This window comes from Cetorhinus maximus, chromosome 25, assembly GCF_964194155.1.
Source record: "Cetorhinus maximus chromosome 25, sCetMax3.hap1.1, whole genome shotgun sequence".
NCBI lineage: Eukaryota > Metazoa > Chordata > Chondrichthyes > Lamniformes > Cetorhinidae > Cetorhinus > Cetorhinus maximus.
In genome coordinates this window covers 36,970,247-36,992,216 of record NC_135903.1, presented here as the reverse complement: position 1 = coordinate 36,992,216, position 21,970 = coordinate 36,970,247, and the positions used below count along the sequence as shown (strand labels likewise).

The 21,970-nt window shown below is 41.0% G+C and overlaps 1 protein-coding gene across 2 annotated transcripts in view; it reads right to left on the bottom strand.

Moving 5' to 3' along the window:
• Positions 1–21,970, bottom strand: part of nsfa (N-ethylmaleimide-sensitive factor a) — a 311,021-nt gene that overhangs the window by 103,543 nt on the left and 185,508 nt on the right. For both annotated transcript variants that reach the window (XM_078529818.1, XM_078529817.1), the window contains exons 13-16: positions 19,254–19,349; positions 17,109–17,265; positions 13,059–13,192; positions 5,981–6,047 (exon numbers count right to left, since the gene is read on the bottom strand). In XM_078529818.1, the coding sequence (XP_078385944.1) occupies positions 5,981–6,047; positions 13,059–13,192; positions 17,109–17,265; positions 19,254–19,349 (454 nt within the window). The remainder of the gene's footprint in view (positions 1–5,980; positions 6,048–13,058; positions 13,193–17,108; positions 17,266–19,253; positions 19,350–21,970) is intronic.

Genomic DNA, 21,970 nt, shown 5'->3' with positions numbered 1-21,970 from the left:
TGAGACAGGAAAAGGTAGCAACTGACAAATGTAAAGTTAATAATACCATAGACAGCCAAGCTGAATATATAAAGTATGGAGGAGGCCTAAAAAGTAAATGAGAGGAGCAGAGAGTATGAGAATGGATTTGTGGCAAACATAAAAGGGAGCCCAAAATCATTTATAAACATACATACTAACAGGGTAGTCAGAGGAATGGAGGGGATGATTAAGGGGCCAAAAAGGACATGTTCTTGGGGAGACACAGGGCTTGGCTACAGTATGAAATGAGTACTTTGCTTGTGTCTTCACTAGATACGATGATGCTGCCAATGCAGCAGTGAAGAGGTAGCAGCGGTATTGCATAGTGTGGCGATCTTTGACGCAGACACGAAAATTTGTAATTTTAATATTTGTGGAATCTATAATTGGTTTTTAGTATGCTTCAAAAGGACCTTTAAGAGTTTATATCAATCGTAAAGGGATCAACTGTAATTTTCTTGAATTGGAAAGATTGGCCCATGTGAACTGAAAAGCAGTACCACGAGGACATTAAGACCCAAAGCTCTGTGGCTGGCTGGCAGGTACAATTGCACGCTACAGCAAAGGAGACAGCAGAAAAGGCGCACTAACGGTATTACACGTACACAGCTCCTTGTTAAATAGGACAGAAAGCTGAAGAGGGGGTTAGAGCAGGGATTATGAATTGGACAATTTTACTGCTGCTGCTTCGGTTTTTCCAGAGCCAACCAGGCTGTTTAACAGAGTTTAATGGGTTTAGATAAAAGTGTTTCTGGGAATCTGTGCCATCAAGATTGCTGTGAACCTAGCTAAAGACGTACTGCAGAAGTGCGACAGTTGGGTGACGGCCATCTCTGGGGAATTCGGATGGAATACAGTTGCCAGTGAACTTGGCTTGAGTGCCAAATCTATTGAGTGGAATAGTGAGACATCCTACGTACCAGAGGTTGAGTTAGAGAACTTTAGAACTGCATGTGATACCACATTACTGTGGGAGTGATATGGTTGTTTGTGGCAGCATAACACAAATTGTTGTATCAACAATTTAAAGTGAAATTTACCTTTTTATTTGAAGTATCGTTCGCCTGTTAATTCATGTTTACTTTGCATTGGTTCTGATTCATGTTAATGTAAAAGGTACAAAAAGTGAAATATTGTCGGTAATTTCTTCATTCGGGGGTCGTTTGGTAAATTTGGTTATTTTAGTTTATGGTTCCCCCATGGGGATCATAACAACAGGGCAGAAATAGATCATGTGGAGGTACTTAAAAGGTCATCAGTCCTCATAGTAGAAAAATCACCTGGTCTGGATGGGATCCATCCTAGATTACTGAGGAAAGAGTGGAAATTACAAGGGCTTTGGCCACAATCTTCTAATCCTCCTTGGATAAGGGGTGATGCCAAAGGTCTGGAAATGTTACAGCCATTAAAGAAAGAGAATTGTAAACCCAGCAACTGTCAATTAGCATAGCTTCAATTGTGTGGACTTTGGGAAATAATAATCCAGGAACAAAATAAATTGGCATTTGGAAAATAATGGGTTAATTGGATGGTGTCTGTGCCTGTGAGCTAGAAGCTCCAGGTTCAAGTCCCACTCTAGGATCTAGGAAGCCATGATCATAACACAGCCAAACAGGTTGAGTAACAACTTCTAAATTCTTCCGACATATGCCAATGGCAAGCGTAAGAGCAGCAGGGATTCCTGGTCAGCCATGTAATGGAAAGAAATTGGAGCCTCTACCATCACTATCCATAGCTCCAGACTGCATCATGCACGTAAAAGTGCACATTGCCACAACAACTCCGACTCCTTGGGAGGGCCAGTTGGCTCAATTGGCCAGATAGTCAGCATAGATCAGATTGGTGCCAACAGCATGGGGATCATTTCCCCATTCAGGCCAGGGTGGATTCAGGTCCTGCCTTCTTGCCCTACCCGTAGTGCAGGTTGTGGCGCTGTGGGTCAGATCTGCCTTTGGGTAGATAGCTCAAGAACAGGGAGGAGAAATAAAAGTCAGCACAGATTTGTTAAAGGCAAATCGTGCTTAACTAACTTCATTGAGCTCTTTGATGAAGTAACAGGGGTGGTGAGGTGGCACATTTGATGTGTATACGGACTTTCAAAAGGCATTTGACAAAGAACCACATAACAGGCCTGTTAGTGAAGCTAAAACCCATGGGATTAAAAAGAGACAGTGGAAGCATGGGCGCAAAAGTAGCTGAAGGACAAGAGAAAAAAAAGAGAACAACAGTTGTTTTTCGGACTGGAGGGATGTACACAATGTTATTCCCCAGGAGTTGGTATTAGGATCACTGCTCCTTTTGCTATATATTAATGACCCGCATATACAGAGCATACTTTCAAAGTTTGCAAATGGCACAAAACTCAGAAGTAATAAATAAAGAGAAGCATAGTGAACGACTTCAGGGGGACAGAAAGACGGATGAAATGAACAAACACATGGCAGATGGAATTTAGTGCAAAGCAGCATGAAGTGACATATTGTGGTGGTAAGATGAGGAAAGGCCACGTAAGCTAAAGGGTACAAGTTAAAATGGGGGTGTAGGAACCAATGACACCTGTGGGGTGTATGTATACAGTCTTTGAAGGGGACTGAACAAGTTGAGGTAGTGATTAAAAAAGCTGGGATTCTTTGGCTTTATTAATTAGGGCAGAGTGTACAAAAGCAATAGAGTTATGTTACACTTATGAGCTACTGGTTATTCCTCAGTTGAAGTATGGTGTTCAACTCTAGTGATGATCTTGGAGAGGGTACTGAGGAGATTTTCTCAAATGGTTCCAGGGATGAGGGGTTTCAGTTGTGCAGAGAGAGTGGGGAAGCTGGGATTATTTTCCTTAAAGAGAAGGTTGAGAAGAGATTTGATAGAGGCGTTCAAAATCATGAATAGCTTTCTTATATAGTAAGGATGTAGAAGTCTTGCCACAGAAGGATCAATAACCAAAGGGCACAATTTAAGGTAATTGGCAAAAGAGCAAGAGGTGACATGAAGAAACTATTTTACTTATAAAGCAAGTTGTGATCAGAAGCAGACTGCCTGAAAGGTTGGCGGAAGCAGACTTAATAATAATTTTAAAAGAGAACTGGATAAATATTCAAAAGGAAAAAAAATACAGGGCTATGGGGGAGTGGGACCAATTGGGTAGCTCTATCAAAGAGCTGGCACAAACACGATGAGCCAAACTGTCTCCTTTTGGGCCATATCATTCTGTGACGCACAATGTACTTTCCTGAAGGAAGCCTTCATGCTTTTTTATGATGGCAAACAAGCATGTGATAATAGGCTTAAACAGATGGATGACATAAAATAAACTAGGACTTAATCAATGTTCCTTTGACAACCAAAGTACAAAAGGCAATTCTGTGATCCAGCATATAACGATACTCATAAGGAGCACTGATCTACAAATACAGCTGTGCCTTTGGCCCATGCTCTCTGTAAGCACAGCTCCCTTGGGAGTACAAGATTGTGGAATTATCCTTAATGTAACATTTGTCACCCATAAAATTCAAATACCTGACCAACATAAAGAGCTGTGGTATTGTAATTTCATCAGGTTCTGAGTATGGCTCCCTGAGCGGCAAGTGCTTGCTCACGTGTAGACTGACCACCTGGGCCCAAATTGTGGCTATTCAAAAATATTTAACCATATAGGTTTGGTCCTGTTCTTATCTAGTGTTCATGCATTCTCTTCCAGCAGCAGTCATTTGATAGTAAACAGGAATAGAACATAGGCCAGTTTTCCCCACCCCCCTCCTCTCCATAACTGCATAGCCCAGAGACACCTAGGGTACTTAACACACTCCAAAACTGCTTGGCTGAAACCAGCAAATCGGAACAGACCAAATATTCTTCATCTGGGAACCTAGATAGTGACCATTAGCAGAACATTTGACCACAAGAGGCAGCACATCTGCAGATAGCGATCAGAAGCATAAAAGCTGACTCATATTTTGAACTCTTCTTCCCTTCCCAACCCGGTGCCATTTAAAGTAATTGCACTGACATATTGCTGAGGTCATCTCATAAAATGATGCAACATAAAGGTGGTTATTCTACCCACTAGGTCTACGTCAGATCTTTGGAAGAGCCATCCAATTCATACCATATTCTTCAATCTAGATCCTTTACATAGATATACCCAATAGCCTTTTGAAAGTTACAACTGAATCTACTTCCGTCATCCTTTCAGGCAGTGTACTTAATTCTAACCCCATCCCACAACCCCACCACCCCTGGCCTGGACTTTAGTTGCCCATGAATCACAGGTCAAATCAGACAATAAAATGCATTATCTGATGTCACCTGCAGAGAGAGCATATGCCTGAGGATGATGCCCATTACACGTGCAACACAAGAGAAGCCAGCAAATGTATACCTTCACACATCTCCATACTCTTGTCAACTGACTCTCTCTGAACTAATAACTTGCATTTATATAGCTTCTTTAACAGTAAATCATCCCAAGGCACTTCAGAAGATTGTAATCAGACTAAACTTGATGGTGCCAAGACAACAGGACAAGTGACAAAATGCTTTTTAAAAAGGTAGGTTTTAAGCAATGCCTTAAAAGAGTAGTGTCAAAAGGCGGACATCTTAGGGAAGGAGCTCAAGAACTTAGGGTCTAGACTCAGTCAGCATGGCCATCTATGGCAGGGTGGAAGAAGTAGGAAAGGCATAAAAAGCCACAGTTGGAGGAACATAGACTTAGTGGAACTTGTAGGGTTCCCAATTTGAAAGGGTACAATAAAAAACATTAAAAACTTTAATCCTGGAAATTTAATAGGCTGAATTTTGGGCTTTACGTTATGCTAATGCACGAAAAAGAAAGCTCATGGTTTGCAACTAGTTAGGACAGGCCTAATTTCTGCACTTTTACACTTTGGACAAACACTGGTTTCACTGTGACACTATATTTAAAACAGTCTCATTGCTTAGTATGAAATACGAAGGTTTCAATCTCAGGAATTTACCATATCGTATGGGACTGCCACTTTTTCATATAGGCAATTTACCCAACCTCATTAAGCACTAATCCACAGCTAAGAATTTGGTTACTGTCACAATTAAAGAATCAAAGTGAATAATAAGCCCCAGTCCTCCACCAATGTTTATTATAACAGGTCACTAAGGCCTCAGGCTCAATGCCTGGTCTGTGCAGAAATAATCTACGATCGGAACGAGTAGCCATGAGATAGGATAGGAAAGAGGAAATAAGTTCCATTCCTGATCTCTCTCGTTCATTTACAGTATATCATGGCAAAGAAACTTCTAACTGGAACTCCCACAGAACAAACAAGAATTTCCTACTAAAATTTGTAGAACAAAGCAAGAGTTCACTGTTCCCAGCTTTGGTTGATCTCAGAAAGCTCAAAGGCACTAAAGCCCACAGAGCAAGTGAGTGAAAAGGGAAAGAGACCTAGTGAGAAGGGGAAAAAATAAGCTAAATTTCCACCTGCAGTCACAACCCAATAATCCCTGCTAAGTATATGTGCTGATATTTTGTTATGTTAGGATGCACTCAGATATGATGTTCTTCATGGTCTAATAGTTGGTAATGCACACTGACAGTCTTCCTTCTTGGGTGGGGGGGAGGTGACAATGGCAACCAGCATGGGCCAATGAATTCCAAAGAGATGGAGTGGGGATATAAAGCACAATATTCAAATCATGGAAATTCACAAAAGCTCCATAGCATTGGTTTACCAGGGAATTTTAGGAGTTTACAGCAGAGAGGAGTCAGCCATTACCACGTGTGTCAGCTCCCTCACCATGGCCTCAAATTCTGAACACTAAACAAATGAAAATGAATTTACCTAACGTAACTGGTAAAAGCAATCCGACAGTAGCTACTTCCAGCCGATTGTGACAGGTAACTTCTCGGGTTAACTGCAGAAAAATGCCATGCTCGATGCACAGATTAGTTAGGTGCCTTGGTAGACATGTTGTCTCTCCAACTTACCCAGCAGTCGCTCAATGTCATCAACCACAACACAGCTCAGTTGGGACTTGTATGCATCCTCAAAGATCTGTCAACAGAAATTAATAGATAAGATTATTAAATAACTCATCAGGTAGGCTTGTGGTAGCACATCTGTTCTTGTAAGTGGAGAGTGTGCACACCGAAACGTGCACTATGCTTCAGTTTAATGTTTCAAAATCCTCAACAAATTTCAATAATATTGTCATATGCTATGTTTCTGCCAACAAACCACATTATACAATACCTGGCAAACGTTCCTGAAGTTGACAATGAAGGAACTTGATAAAACTTAAATTCTTCCTATCACAAATTCAGCAAACACTCACGTCAAAATTGAAGGTAAGACCCCATGTCTAATTTCAGCATTTTGTGCCCAACATTCAAAAGGCCAAAAAGTGTTTGAACCAGAGAGCTAATTGGCCCATAACGACTGTTGCAGCCCCATGACGCAGCCATCCACATGGCCCTTTTTCCCATACTCCTGCAAATTTCTCTTCAAATATTTATCTCCCCATTTAACATATGATGGATGCTACTTCCACCAGTGTTACTGGTTGGTGATTCCATATCCTAGCAACTCCGTACATAAACAAGTTTCTTTTAATCTCTCAGTTTTACATAGAATTACGTGGAATTTACAGCAAAGAAACAGACTAATCTATGCCAACGTTTTTTGTTCCATACAAGTCTCCTTCCATTCTGATTACATCATCTCATCAGGTCCTTCTACTTCTTTCTCCCTCATGTGCTTCTCTAACTCCCCTTTAAATGCACCCATGCTGTTCACTTCAATCTGTGGTAGCAAGTTGCCCATTCTCACGACTAAGTGAAGAAGTTTCTCCCAAGTTTTTTATTTGATTTGTGTCAATCTTATACTTAAAACCACTAGTTTTAAATATCTTTTTTTACATCTGTCCCATCAAACTCCTTCATAATCTTATAAAAAGGAAAAAACTGCGGATGTTGGAAATCCAAAACAAAAATAAAAATACCTGGAAAAACTCAGCAGGTCTGGCAGCATCTGCGGAGAGGAACACAGTTAACGTTTAGAGTCCGTATGCCTCTTCAACAGAACTAAGTAAAAATAGAAAAGAGGCGAAATATAAGCTGGTTTAAGGGGGCTCTACCCCACCCCCTCCTTAAACCAGCTTATATTTCGCCTCTTTTCTATTTTTACTTAGTTCTGTTGAAGAGTCATGCGGACTCTAAACGTTAACTGTGTTCCTCTTCGCAGATGCTGCCAGGCCTGCTGAGTTTTTCCAGGTATTTGTATTTTTGTTCCTTCATAATCTTGAAGGTTTCTCTCAGATTACCCTCCAGCATTCTTTTCTAGAGATGAGAGCCTCAGCCTGTTCAGTCTTTCCTGACAGAAGAACTGGGAGGGTATAGCTATCAACCATGTAAATTTATTTTGCACTTTAGCATTTCTATATCCTTTTTTCAATATGTTGACTAAAATTGCACACAAGACTCTTATGCTTTAACTTGGGTTCTATGTCATTTTAATGTTACTTTTCTGCTTTTGAATTTTATTTCTTGAGGAATGAACCCCAAAGCTTTGTTTGCATTTTTTATGGCTTTGTTAACCTCCAGTGCTACTTCTAATTATGTGCACTCCATGATGCTTTTGTGCCTCTACTCTATTTAGGAAGCTATAGTGTGTGGCCTGCTTATTCCAACCACCAAAATGCACTACCTCATCTCTATCTACACTGAAACGAAGCTTCCATTTACATACCCATTCTGCATTCTGTTCATTTGATGAACGTAAATTTATGCCCGCACAGATACCGACTCATTGTCCAGTGGAAATAATTTTTCCCAATTTAAATCATCGGAACTATGCACCTCTATCAAACCTCATTTATTATTGCTTTACTATTAAAAACACTATGCATTTATAAAGCACCTTTAACATTGCAAAGAAAATTTGACAGTCACAAAAAGAGATATTAGGACAAAGGTAGATTTTAAAAAGTTGTCTTCCATGGGTTACTGTCAAACTTAGGTTGGGTTTCAGGAAGACAATAAGCCCCAAAGTCACTTTCCTGTGTTTCTATGTTGTCCCGTGCTACCTCTCTCTTATGCAGCAAAATGATAACCAAATAATCTGTTTTAGTGGTATTAGTTGAGGAATGATCATTGGCCACCAATCACACCATGGAGGACTCACCTGCTCTTTAAATAATGCTATGGGATCTTTTACATCCACTTGAGGGCAGACAAGAATTTTGTTTAATGGCTAGATTTTGTGCTCAAGTCTTTAGAGTGGGATTCGACAATCTGTAAATGCAATTAACATTCTGCTTCTATAGTGTGTCACTAAGGGTATCAGCCCTAACCGATCTGTGCTCTTGGTTTGACTACAGGTGATTATACAGGTTGAGATTTTTTTTTATTCATTCATTGGGATGTGGGCATCACTGGTTAGGACAGCATTTATTGCCCATCCCTAATTGCCCTTGTTCAGAGGTGCTGTTGGTTTGGAGTCACATGTAGGCCAGACCAGGTAAGGACGGCAGGTTTCCTTCCCGAAAGGACATTAGTGAGCCAGATGGGTTTTTACAACAATCAACAATGGTTTCGTGGTTATCATTAGACTTTTAATTCCAGATTTTTATTGAATTCAAATTCCACCAACTGTCATGGCAGGATTCAAACCCGGGTTCCCAGAGCATTACCCTGGGTCTCTGGATTACTAGTCCAGTGATGATACCACTACGCCATTGCCTCCCCCCATTAAACAAGCATGAACAGGGGTCAATACAATGACCTTTTCATCAGGGAATTGTAGAGATTGCAATGTGCTGCTCAGCCTCAGGTTTCAGCCCAAAAAGCACAGCTTTCCATTTATAACCAAGCGTAAAGTCTTAAATGCAACATTAATTTTTTTTAAAAAATCTACAATTAAAAAAACACTGCATTGTAATGCGAGTGTGACAACAATCTAAAACCTCTGAGTAACCTTACCAAGCCAACCAGGAGAGCTTCATAGATAAAAACAAAAAGCTAAAAGCTCCTGCGGATGCTGGAAATCCAAAACAAAAACAGAATTACCTGGAAAAATTCAGCAGGTCTGGCAGCATTGGTGGAGAAGAAATCAGTTAACGTTTCGGGTCTTCATGACCCTTCGGCAGAACTGAGTATAGTTAGGAGAAAAGTGAAATATAAGCAAATTATTAGACCAGCTTATATTTCACTTTTCTCCTAACTATACTCAGTTCTGCCGAAGGGTCATGAAGACCCGAAACGTTAACTGATTTCTTCTCCACCGATGCTGCCAGACCTGCTGAGTTTTTCCAGGTAATTCTGTTTTTGTTTAGGAGAGCTTCATAAATGGATGGCAAGTAAGGAAACTAGCAAATGTTGAGTCCCAACCGCTGCTGGAGCAATGCATTTCAATCAATTTACTTCTGGTACAGTCAACACTAACATTAAAGATTCTAACAGCTAATATTGCATTGGGCTGTGCATTTCAGTCACTAAGGCATCAGAAAGCCAGTGTAGGCTTCAAATGGAAGTGCAACATGGGAAAAATTCTCACATGGGTTATAAGTGGGCCTAAATGAGGAATCTAATCAGGGGTTCCAGTTACAAAAAGAATGGCTAGGCCTCTGCTTCTCTAGATGACCTGATCATAGAATACACATTGCATTTGGAATAAAGGATCACAGTGCTGTTCTAGCTGACTGTCCCAAACACGTGTCAATTTTACACTTAAGTGCAAGATTTGTAGCATTTCAAGAGATTTCTACATGTATATATAAATATCTAAGCCTTTGTTTTCAGTCCTCGTTCCAAACTCCTTTTCCTAACTACCGACTCCAAGCCCTCTCCCAGTCTGAGATAAAGCCGGGTGGGTTATTCACAATCTTGTGCTCAAATGTCTCATTAGATCCTGAGATGAGTTTCCGATCTTACATTTGTGCCATCACTAAAACCACCTATTTCCACCTCTATAACGTTACCTGCCTTCACCCTCATTTCAGCTTATCTGCTGCTGAAACTGTCACTCATGCCCTTGTTACCTCGAGACTCAACTATTCCGATGCATTACTGGCTGACCCCCAATACGCTATCCTCTGCAAACTTGTTATCCAAAGCTCTGCCGTTCATTTCTCAACTCGTGGCAAGTCTTGTTCCCCCATCACCCTTCTGCTTACTGAGCTACACTGGCTCCGGTCAAGCCGAGACCTGATTTTAAAATTTTCCTTCTCGTTTTCAAATCCTTCCACCGCTCCAGCTCTCCCTATCTCTGTAATCTCCTCTAGCCCCACCACCCTCCAAGATATCTGTGCTCCTTCAATTCTGGTTTCTTGTGCATCCCCTAATTTTAATTGCTCCACCATTGATGTTTGCACCTTCAGCTGCCTGGGCCCTAAACGCTGGAATATCCTCCCTGCACCTCTCCACCTCTGTACCTTGCTTTCTCTCTTTTAAGAAGCTTCTTAAAATCTGCCTCTTTGACCGAGCTTTTGGTCATCTGACCTAACATCTCCTTATGGACTCAGTGTCACACTTTCTTTTACAATGATCCTGTGAAACTCCTAGATATGTTTCATTATGTTAAAGGCATTATTTAAATTGCTGTTGAGTGCCTTGCTAGGCCATTGTGGTTAACAGCCAATCACACTGTGGGTGTGGAGTGACATGTAGGTTAGACCAGCAGATTTCCTTCCCAAAGGGTATCAGTGCTCCAGATGTCTTTTTACGACAATCCAAAAGTTCATGGTCACCAATATTGGCATAGCTCTTAACTCCAGGTTTATTCATTAAATTTACATTCCACCAGCTGCCGCAGTGCGATTTAAACCCATCCCCCAGAGCATCAAGCTGGGCCTCTGGATACTAGTCCAAATGCTCAATGCAACCTTTTCTCAAGCAATGTCGTCACCAGGCCTACAAAAACGAATTCCAGCCTTTTAATACAGTTTCACTATCTTCACCTAACAAATGAAGATGGTGAACCAGTCACAGGAAGCACAACAGGACAATGTTGCTTCAAAAGATTGCAGTGATGTACAAGGCCTGAGAAGCAGAACTGAAAGCAAAGAAGACTCAACCATATATCAAGTGTCCCTTTAAATAATTTTCCTGTCATTTAAATAAAGGCAATCCAGTTTTAATATTACTTATACATTGAAATATGCATTCAAATATTTTCTGATTCTAAATTAACAGTAATCTTTGGATTTAAGAAAAAGATGGTCAAACTGGCTGGCCTCCCAACTTGCCTCCCACTCCATAATCTTCAGCTCATCCAAACTTCTGCTGCCTGTTTTCTGACGCGGACCAAGTTCCTTTCGCCCATCACCCCTATGCTTGTGGACCTATCTTGGCTCCCAGTCCAGCATTGCTTCAACTTTAATATTCTCATCCCTCTTTTTGAATCCCTCCATGGCCTCAACCCTGCCCATCTCTAAACCTACCCAGCCTCTACATTCACCCGAGATGCCGGCATTCCTCCAATTCTGATGTCTTGAGCATCACCAATTTTCATTGCTACACCATTGGCAGCTATCCTTCAGCTGTCTAGGTCACAAACTGTGGAATTCCCTCCCTAACCTCGTCTATCTCTCTACCTCTTCCTTTTAGATGCCCTCTAAAATCTGGCATTTTGACCAACCTTTTAGCTAGCTGTCCCAATATCTCATATGACCTGGTGTCAAACTGTGAGAGATAACATTACTTCGGATATTTTACTCAGTTAAAGCCACTACCTATATAATTTATACAGTAAATAATACATATATATTTATATCTAGTTGTTGTTGCAGCCAAGTATGTTCAAACATGCACCTTCTCGTCAGATGAGATCGATAGCTGGTTGCTTAGACAGGTCTTTTGCTGGTTGATATTTGCAGCCACCAGGTGGCAGTGCCTCACAAGTGAAATAACTCTCTCACAACAGCAGTAAATTAATTTTTCAGAAGTTTGTTAGAGAGGTGGAACAGGGGAAACCAAGGCATGGTCTCCCCATACAAAATGTGGAAGGAGCCCCCGCCACCTCCCGAGTGCAAAAATTGCCTATTAGGAAAAGAATGCACATCACAGGCGGAGGTATACCGACATCGGGTGTTAGCTCCTGTTCGCCACAGCGTGCTACTATATACCTTCAACAAAACATCAGAAAGTTTTTGTCTTAGTGGAGTTGGCTTCTATAATTTTGGGCGGGGCGGGGGGGGGGGTGCAACAGGAGAGAAAAATAAACCTGCATTTCACTTCCCATGTACTTCACAGCTATTTTTCAAGTGTGGTTATTGTTGCAATACAGCAGAACAGCAGCCAACTTGAGTAAGTCCCATAAACAGCAATGACAAATGATCAGATATTATTTTTCAGTGGCATTAGAGGAAGGGTAAATGTTGCTTTGGGCAGAAGACCTTCTTTGTATTACTTTGAATAGTGCAGTGGGACCTTTTACATCTATCAGACAACACACAGGGGCCTCGGTTTAGAGTTGCATCCAAGAGTCCCTCTGAACTACCGTCAAATGCAAGCCTAGATCAATTAAGGTCTCAAGATGGGCTTGAGCCTTCAGCCTACTGACTTAGAGAGGCAGACAGAGCCGCAAAATGTAGTGGAGGTGACAGAATACAAAGTGAGAGAGCAAACAGAAAGAGGTCAAGAAAGCGGGCAAGTGGATACAATTTTAACTTCCTTATCATTCTCACCAGAAATCCTGCTAGAGGGTGGTTCTGCCCTAATATCCTGAATTCCAGTCCGGTGACAGGGTCTGGGCAATGATTCTTATGTCACAGTCACACAAGTCTCCATCTGGCTCTTGAGCAGTGACTCATTTCTCAAAGCCGAGATAGACAGTTTAATAATCATCTTGCAAATTGACCATGATTTTCTGGCTCAGAACCAATCTAAATCAGCAGGATATTGAATGGGAAACAAGGCCTCATGCAAAAAAAAAGTCAGGGTGGGGATGTGGTGTTAAAAACTAAGTGTGAATTACAGGGGAGGGGATTAAAGTAAAGCTTTTTTAAAAAAAATAAAAAGTCATGAAACGTAACAACTGTTGACAGGTCAAGTGCTTAAATAGGGTCACCTTTTTAATGGCCTGGCATTTCGCTGTTTCGGAGAATCCAATCATCTTATCAGGAGAGCAGATCTTAATGAAGGGGAATCCAGATTTCTCAGCAATTTTCGCAGCCAGTGCGGTCTTGCCACTGTTTGGAGGCCCTGTTTAGAATTAAAATCACTACTAAATGAACAAATCTGGGATTTTTCCACATTAGCAATAAACACGTGCACATAGCAGACACACAACCAACCGTTACAGACATACCACGATCACAAACAGGAAAAGACAAACTGGCCAATCCAGCGTGTCCCACACAACTGCATTACTACATCCCGCACATCACAATATACACACTCCCCCTGTCAACTGGAATCCATGCAAACTCCTGGGACGGGCAAAACACACATAAAAACCAAGTGGGAAAAATTCTGGAAAATTTCTGTTAAAGAAGCAGTTTTACTTCTGACAGGATGATTCTGTATACCATGTATTACTCACAAAATCCCAGCTGCCAACCACAATAGTAAAATAACTGACGTAATAGCAGCTAATTATGTATTTTGACTCCAGTTGAATGCTCTGAAGTTTTGGCCAGAACACGCTCCAGCTTAGGCAAGAAAAGACAGGAAAGTATGCTAATTTTAGTTAACCCTGAGTCAATGGCTACTTTTAAAATGCTCGTCAAGATAGTCTGAGGGAAAGCATTGGATCTTTGGGATGATGGGCTTGAACGACTGATTGATCTTAATGTGTTCTTCCATCGCCCGATCTGCGTAACTTCTCAACCAGCGGTATACCGAGGTGCGTGGGATTATGCTTTCATGCTACAGTACAATTGGATAAATATTTGACAGTGTTTTCCCATTTCAGATTTGGTCTCTTTTTAAGTCAGTATCAGAAACCACCAGCAGCAAAGCAGCACTGAAAAACATACTTAAAAACAAATAGGCTACAAGAGGAACTTCTATCGTTCTCCTGGGGTGTAATGCTATTCTTAACCGCACATGACACTCATTCCATTCAACCCATCAGACAAGGGACGCGACAGATCAGCACACAACATCCAGACTGGTTCGGTCCCGATTCATCTTTTACAAACTTACATCAGTCTGTGCAATATACCAGAGATTAGTGTCCGTCAGGGCCAACTCCCTTCCCAACACAATCAGACTGTGAGGAAAGGGACTAAACTAAACATATACCAAGGAGTTCAACAATCAGCTGATAACTTACACTTAACACATACTAAAGAATGATGTGAGGAAATGCAAAGGAGGGAGGAACTCAGGAAAATTACAATCGCCAGGGAAGTGGTACTGAATAAATTGCTGGAGCTGCGGGCTGACAAGTGCCCGGGGTCCTAATGGGCCTCACCCTAGGATCTAAAAAGAAGTGGCTAGTGAGATAGTTGATACATTGGTTTTAATTTTCCGAAACGCACAAGATTCGGGGAAGGTCCCATTAGCTTGGAAGATAGCAAATGTAACTCCATTATTCAAAACGGGAAAGAGACAGAAAGCGGGAAACTACAGGCCAGTTAGCTTAACTCCTGCTACAGGTAAAATGTTAGAAGCTTTTATTAAAAGGGGCTATAGCAGGGTAATCAGGCAGCGTCAACATGGTTTTGTGAAAGGGAAATCACGTTTAGAACTTATTGGAGCTCTGAGGAAGCAACATGTGCTGTGGATAAAGGGGAACCGGTAGGTGTACTGTACTTAGATTTTTAGATGGCATTTGATGAAGTGTCACATCAAAGGTTATTGTGGAAAATAAAGCTCATGGTATAGGGGCTAACATATTGGCATGGATAGAAGATTGGCTGGCTAACAGGAAGCAGAGAGTAGGCATAAATGGGTCTTTTTGCAGGTTGGCAAGATGAACGAGTGTTGTGCCACAGGGATCAGTGCTGGTACCTCAACTGTTTACAATTTATATAAATGACTTGGATGAAGGGATGGATGGGATGGTTGCCAAATTTGCTGATGACACAAAAATAGGTAGGGAGGTAAGCTGTGAAGAGGACATACGGACGTTACAAAAAGATATAATAGACAAGTGAGTGGGCAAAAATTTGGCAAATGGAGTATAATGTGGGATAATGTGAAATTGTCCATTTTGGCAGGAAGGATAAAAGAGCATATTTTCTAAATGGTGAGAGATTGCAGAGCTCTGAGATGCAGAGGGATCTGGGTATCTTAAGTGCATGAATTGCAAAAGGTTAATATGCAGATACAGCAAGTAATTATGAAATCCAATAGAATGTTCTCATTTATTGCGAGGGGAATTGAATACAGAAATAGGGAGGTTATGCTTCAGTTATACAGGGCACTAGCGAGACCACATCTGGAGTATTGTGTACAGTATTGGTAACCTTATTTAAGGAAGGATATAAATGCATTGGAAGCAGTTCAGAGAAGGTTTACCAGACTAATACCTGGAATGTGCAGGTTGTCTTATGAGGAAATGTTGGACAGGCTAGGCTTGTATCTGCTGGAGTTTAGAAGAGTAAGATGTGATTTGATTGAAACATAATATCCTTAGGGGTCTTGACAGGGTGGATGTGGAGAGGGTGTTTCCTCTTCTGGGAGAATCTAGAACTAGGGGTCACTGTTTAAAAATGAGGGGTCACCCATTTAAAACGGAGATGAGGCAATTTTTTTCTCTCAGGGGGCCATGACTCTTTGGAACTTACTCAAAAGGTGGTGGAAGCAGAGTCTTGGAATATTTTTAAGGAGGAGGTAGATAAGATTCTTGGTAAGCAAGGGGGTGATAGGTTATCGCGGGGAGGCGGGATGCAGATTTGAGATTACCATCAGATCAATCATGATCTTATTAAATGCCGGAGCAGGTTTGAGAGGCCGAATGGCCTACTCCTGCTCATTTTTTTGCACTTGGGAACACTGGGGTACATCCATGGGTCACCAACTCAAGTTGGACTTATTTTCGGAGTTTTTGTTACATGACATAGGAACACTCCACCCAGTCAAACTGCCTTCCCACCGCATCCAATATTTTTATAACCACTAAACATGTGTTGAAAGAAAATGAAAAGAAAAAGCAGTTTTTTTGATGTCCCCATTTTTTCTACCTAGTTCCTTGCAGCAATATCCAGGGGACTCTTCACTTCTGGAGATTCCCAAACAATTCTGTAGGCTGGCAACAGAAGGTGCATGGAACTCCCTGTGGTCTGATTGAGTTGAATAGATCTTGTGCATGAACGAAGATGGTTCTGTTCACTAAGAAAGCGCTCATTTTAAGCAATCAATTTTGTACCCTCAACTACTTGGGTATCTGTAAATTGGCTAAAGCTCCTGATTAATAAAATAAGGTTTTAAATACACCAGTAAATAGTCAGAACTTGAAATTAGATTGAGCAGCCACCCTTAATTAACTGCGTGGTGTGTTGTCCTATTCTTAATAAGACATTAATTAGATAAAAGCCAGTAGACAGGGAATGAAACAGGTCAGCATGTAACACCTGGGCCTTGAATCAGATTCAGAAACAATTCAGCTTTCACAAGTCCAATTCAGTCTGCAATATACCAGAGATTAGCCTCTGTCAGGCCCAATTCCCTTCCCAAAGATGGCAGTGGTATAAAAATACATAATAAAAGATGAAAAATTTCACAAAAGACCCCCAAATCAAGAGCAGATAGCCTTTTAACAAGCAGCAGCCATGCTCTTTGGTAGTTCCCATAGCCAAGAGCCTTTTTATAGAGGGGCAGGTTGTTAGATTGAACCTCCTAACCAGGAGGACTGGTGAAATATAATGAAAGGTGCATGGGGAGCAAGTCACCATCCGCTCTCATTGGATGCAAATACCCTGCTAGACATGGAGCTTGGCATTCAGAGACCATACCTCAGTGTTCAATCTGAGGAGCAGATGACCAAAGTATTGGATGCAGGTACCCCACTGGCTGTCAATGGTATTGAGACCAGATGTGCTCTTTCCACTTGCCAGGACAACCTAGAGCTACTACACTGATCAATTTTTTTGTAAAATTTAAGTGCTCTTCATGTGGATGCCCCTTCATTTCCTTCCCTTTCCTGCTGGGACAAGGAAAATGGCCCTACCTTCCAACAAGACGCTAACCAGAGGAGTGCGGTCACTGTTCTTGGTTTGCTGGACAAGCAACTCTCCATCATCCAGGGCCCGTGTGACTGGATCGCCCCACACAATGATTCCATTCATGATATAGCTGTCATAATCTTCCTGGTTTATGCCAAAAGCCTGTGAGACAGAGTTGGAAAACCATGTTATACCTAATATTTCTGAAAATCAACACATGCCTTCAACAGAATGTCACTCTGTCAAATTATTTTATGCAAGTCAGCCAATATCATGCAAAACATAATCTAACTTCATGGGTAAGGGCAGAACACAATTAAACATTTCAGCTAGTTTGTTGCAATAAGAACTGTATATGACCCACTAACATGTTCCCAGCACTCTGGCCTCTGCTAGTTACACTGCATCTCTAAATAGGAGGGTAGACAGATAACCCTGCTCTAAATTCTCCTCTAATCTTGCTGTGAACCTGCTGCAAGGAAGCGTGCCACGGCAACATGGGGATTAACTCTCCCGTCCTCAGCAAAGGCACATCATGTCTGCTCCAGCCCTTATCACAGTGACAGCTCAAATCAAGAACGGAACAGAGTAAGGGAATGAGCAAGGAAACTGCACTTCTGCCTTATCTTTCATTATGTTGTACCAGCATGGTTCAGCACTATGAGTCACCTATAAATTCTTGAAGGATCAATGAAACACACTTGACTCATTGCTGTCATGTGGATTGTGGAATGGAATATTTAATAGTAAACTTAATCGCTGGCCACGCCTTCATTTACATCATTTAAAAAAATGTTTGAAATAACCTTTGTGAAATTTTATTGTTTAAAATCACTTTTTCTGAAAGGTAAAGCCAGAAAGAAATCTTCAGGAGCAGCACTCAATGTTTCAATGTGCTTTGTTGTTCTAACTTTGCAGTGTTCCAAGCAACATCACACCATTCTTGTTTGTTACAATCCTTATAGAGACTGATAACGTTTAAAAAGAAATTCAAGCTTCTAGATAATAGCTAACAAGGATGATAACAAAATTTTGTGTTTTAGGATTTTTACTGTAACAAATGACAAAAAGCGCTATTGATTAAATTCTATTTTCCTTTTATGGGCAACTTATACTTTAAACTACAGAATATTTCCTTTTATACTTAACACATTGCACTCTCCATGGAATTACTGTCCTTATAGCAAAAGTCCACAGTTGCTTCCAGCTTTGAATGGGTTCACATTTCCCTGTGCGAACAGTAGTAACTTTGAGTGACCACCTTCAGGTGCTTCCCTTAGTTTTCACAGTTTCCTAAATCTGTTACCAGCAGTAAAGCCTGTCCTCCCAGAATCCTGAGATAGCTGTGGGATGCATCTCTTCAACTAGAAACTGTCACCCTCCCTCATCCAGCTGTGGTTGGTTACAAAGCTAAGCAGCCTCTTCTCTCTGCTGTCCCCAGAAAACTGTCTATCTGTGAGATTCATTGATTTGTAGGAAAGCATATGACCTGATCTCAACAATGACTTCCACTGCACTCTTCCTCATGACAACATGAAACACATTAGCCTTGCATCCAGGTAAAATTAGCTACCCTGACCCCCAACTCTCTTTCATCTGTGAAGTAAATGGACAGTTTACAGCATAATTGTTTACAACCTGATACTTTCAACACCTTTCTGGAATTTTGGGAGACTCAGTCTATTGCCCCGTAACAAAATCTGTATCTCCCTTGGATTTTTAACCGTCCAAGGCTTGTTGTCAAACATACTTCAAAATAGGTTACATAACACCCTCCCTCAGTTTTATCTTAAATTAAAGACAGTTCCTAAACATAATCTTATAAACCTCATCAATCTTAACATGTTCTGTATCAATCCCTTGTTACAATAAAAAAAGACTCAACGTGGTACAAACAGAAACTAAAGAATTGATAAGATTTCTCATGAAATATTTTCTTGATGAGGGCATTATTCACAGTGTAGAAAACAAAAAAAATCAACCAGGTCCCAATTCATAAACCAAGCATTTGAATATAAGCAGAGCAAAATCAATGTTATCAAATCCAGTGCCACACCAGCTCTGAATGGACATCAAATTCACTTTAGTCTAGAGTGAGTGCCTTGGAATCCTAGAACAATTGTGGTTTGGTGTACATGATCAGTACTTACAGGTTTAATATCATTCTCCAGAGATGTTAAGAAGTCTCCCCTCATTACTTGCAGTTTCTCAGCTTTCTCCATGTCAACTTCCACTTTGGTGGCTGCCTGATAATGGAAGGAAGAGTAAACAGTAAATGTCAGCTCACATTGTCTTTAGAAATATGACTCTTGCAAGAAAAAAAATCTGAGTTCCCAATTTCCAGCTGGGCAATTATACAGCACATCCTGCAAAATGAAGAAAATTGATCCCACATCCTACCCAATGCTAATCATGCTTTTAGCACCTGTGATGAGACAGTCATTGTATTAGCTTTGTTATTTTTCTTCACATCCAAAAGCCTAAGGGAAAAGACTTCATGCACAGGATCTAATCAAATCATTTTATAACAAAGCTCAAGTGAGGAATTATTTTCTACCAATAGGTGTAGTATTCAGCAAATAATTCTCATGAGAGCACCCATTTCAAACCCCAATTTGATTCCACTTGCATAGTTCCATGAATGCTAAAAGCACCTTGGTACTTCACACTGCTCATCTATGATTCCAGTAAAGAACATGCATTTATATAGCACCTTTCACCACATCAGGCCATCCCAAAGCATTCTTTTAGGTACTTCTGAAGTGTAGTCACTGCTGCATTATAGCAAAATGCAGCAGCCAATTTGCACACAGCAAAGTCCCAGAAGCAGCAATGGCCAAATATTATGTTTTAATGTTATTTGAGATATAAATATCATCTATGGGGAGAGCTTGGAATAGTGCTATGGGTCCCAAAAGGAACAGAAGGATCATTTGTTTAATGTGGCAGCCAAAAAACAGTACCTCTGGTAGTGCAACACTCTCTCATGCATGCACTGAAGTGTTAGCTTAAATTATGTACTCAACTCTCTGGAACGGGCTTGAATTGATGATCTTCTGACTCCAAGTTAGAATGGTGCCACTGAGCTAAGATCAGCATAGCAATAGTGATGGGGGGTGGGGGGGAGAGAGTAGAATTGCAGACCATGAGGGGAGTCACAGCCAAGATTAATCAAATTTTGAATGACAACACTTATAAGAATCACAAAGCCAGGTGCCTTTCCCTAGCCCAAGTGCCTAAGACCTCAAAGCTGTCTCTGCTAACTTGGTAGCTATTAGCAATCAAACCAAGGAAATTCACTGACCTATGACTAAGTATCACACAAACATTACACCCACTGAATCATCAAAACAACTAACAGGCTGGGTAATTTCAAAAGAGGGGCACCACATTTTTACAGTAAAAATGTCCTCACTCAATATTTAGCAGCCTCCAGCGATAGTCAAAGCTCTGTACATGCTCAACAGCCCGGTGGCTAAACAGAATATGACATACAAATTTAAACCATGAGCACTTAGTACTGCAGTCTTTACAGCTCGAACTATACATAGGGGCAGTTAACACAGTTTCATGTATCGGCAGCACACATTCACCTGCAGATAACCAAAAAAAAAACTCCAAGGCAGATTCCTCCATGGTCCACACCTTACACATTCAACTACATTTACACAAATAGAGCCCCAAAGGGTTAGGCTGTCACCCAGACTGGGATAACCTGACCTTTAAGCTCCATTAGGTGATCAACAGTACATGCACTGAATAGCCTGAAGCGTGACTTCTCTCTGATCCCATGGGACCGAGCTTCTCGCCTTGGTTCAAACAGCTGTCCACGTACACAATAACAACTCCCTGGGGACCCACAGAATACAAAAGACACTTAATGTATTGTTGTGCAACAGATACTTGGGGCTGTAAGTAACACTACTTTTACAGCATCAAAACTAGTAGTGCCCTCTGGCACCAGGCCTGGTGTTTCAAACACTTGTACCTGCACCAAACATAGACCGCTCCACAGCTAATCCACACTCAAATCACCCGTCTTTGTTTAACGTCTTTGAAAACTTCAAAACAATGCAAAGTAGCTGCTCTGCTGTATGTAATCGAGAGGTACTTAGATCTAATCTCTCTCAAATCTTAAAAAAAATTGAAATGGCTGGGCATGTTAAAAAGTTCCTACAACAGTCTTAAACAAAATCTTAAAAGAGTAATTTTCCAATATTAAGTCGCCAATTTTAACCTTCATCAGTAATGGTTTCAATTCAGTCTGGAAAATACCCAGTTCCTTCTCCTTTAGGTTGTACTTACATTAGATAACAGCCTGGTTCTAGCAATATGGGGCAAAAGGCAAGTGCTCAAATGACCCCTTTCACATGACACAGCCACTTGCCAGTATTATGATGGAGGTAACAATTATGGAAGGTATTCCATAGGCTCAGAACACATGGAGCAATTTGGAAAAAGCGACTGAAAAAAAATCAGGGATGGTTAAAACTATAGGCTCTCCTATAAGAGATAGGTTTGAGAGCTTTTATACTTAGCAACTTGTGATGTCTTATATTAAAAGATTAATATATATGCAAGTTGTGATGTAAAGAAGGTTCTTTATGATCATGTTGTTGCTGGACTAGCAATCTAGAGACCTGGGCTAACAGTCTAGAGAACAGAGTTTCAAATCCCATCATGGCAGTTTGAAAACTTGGGGTACCTGCATCCAATACTTAGTGTTCACTGAGGAGATGACCAGAGGTCTGGTCTCAATGTCAAGTTCCATGTCCAGCAGGGTATAAACAACTATAAAGCTGTTGTTGGATTGTCATAAAAGATCAATGCTTCACCAATACCTTTTAGGCGGGGTGGTCGAAACCTG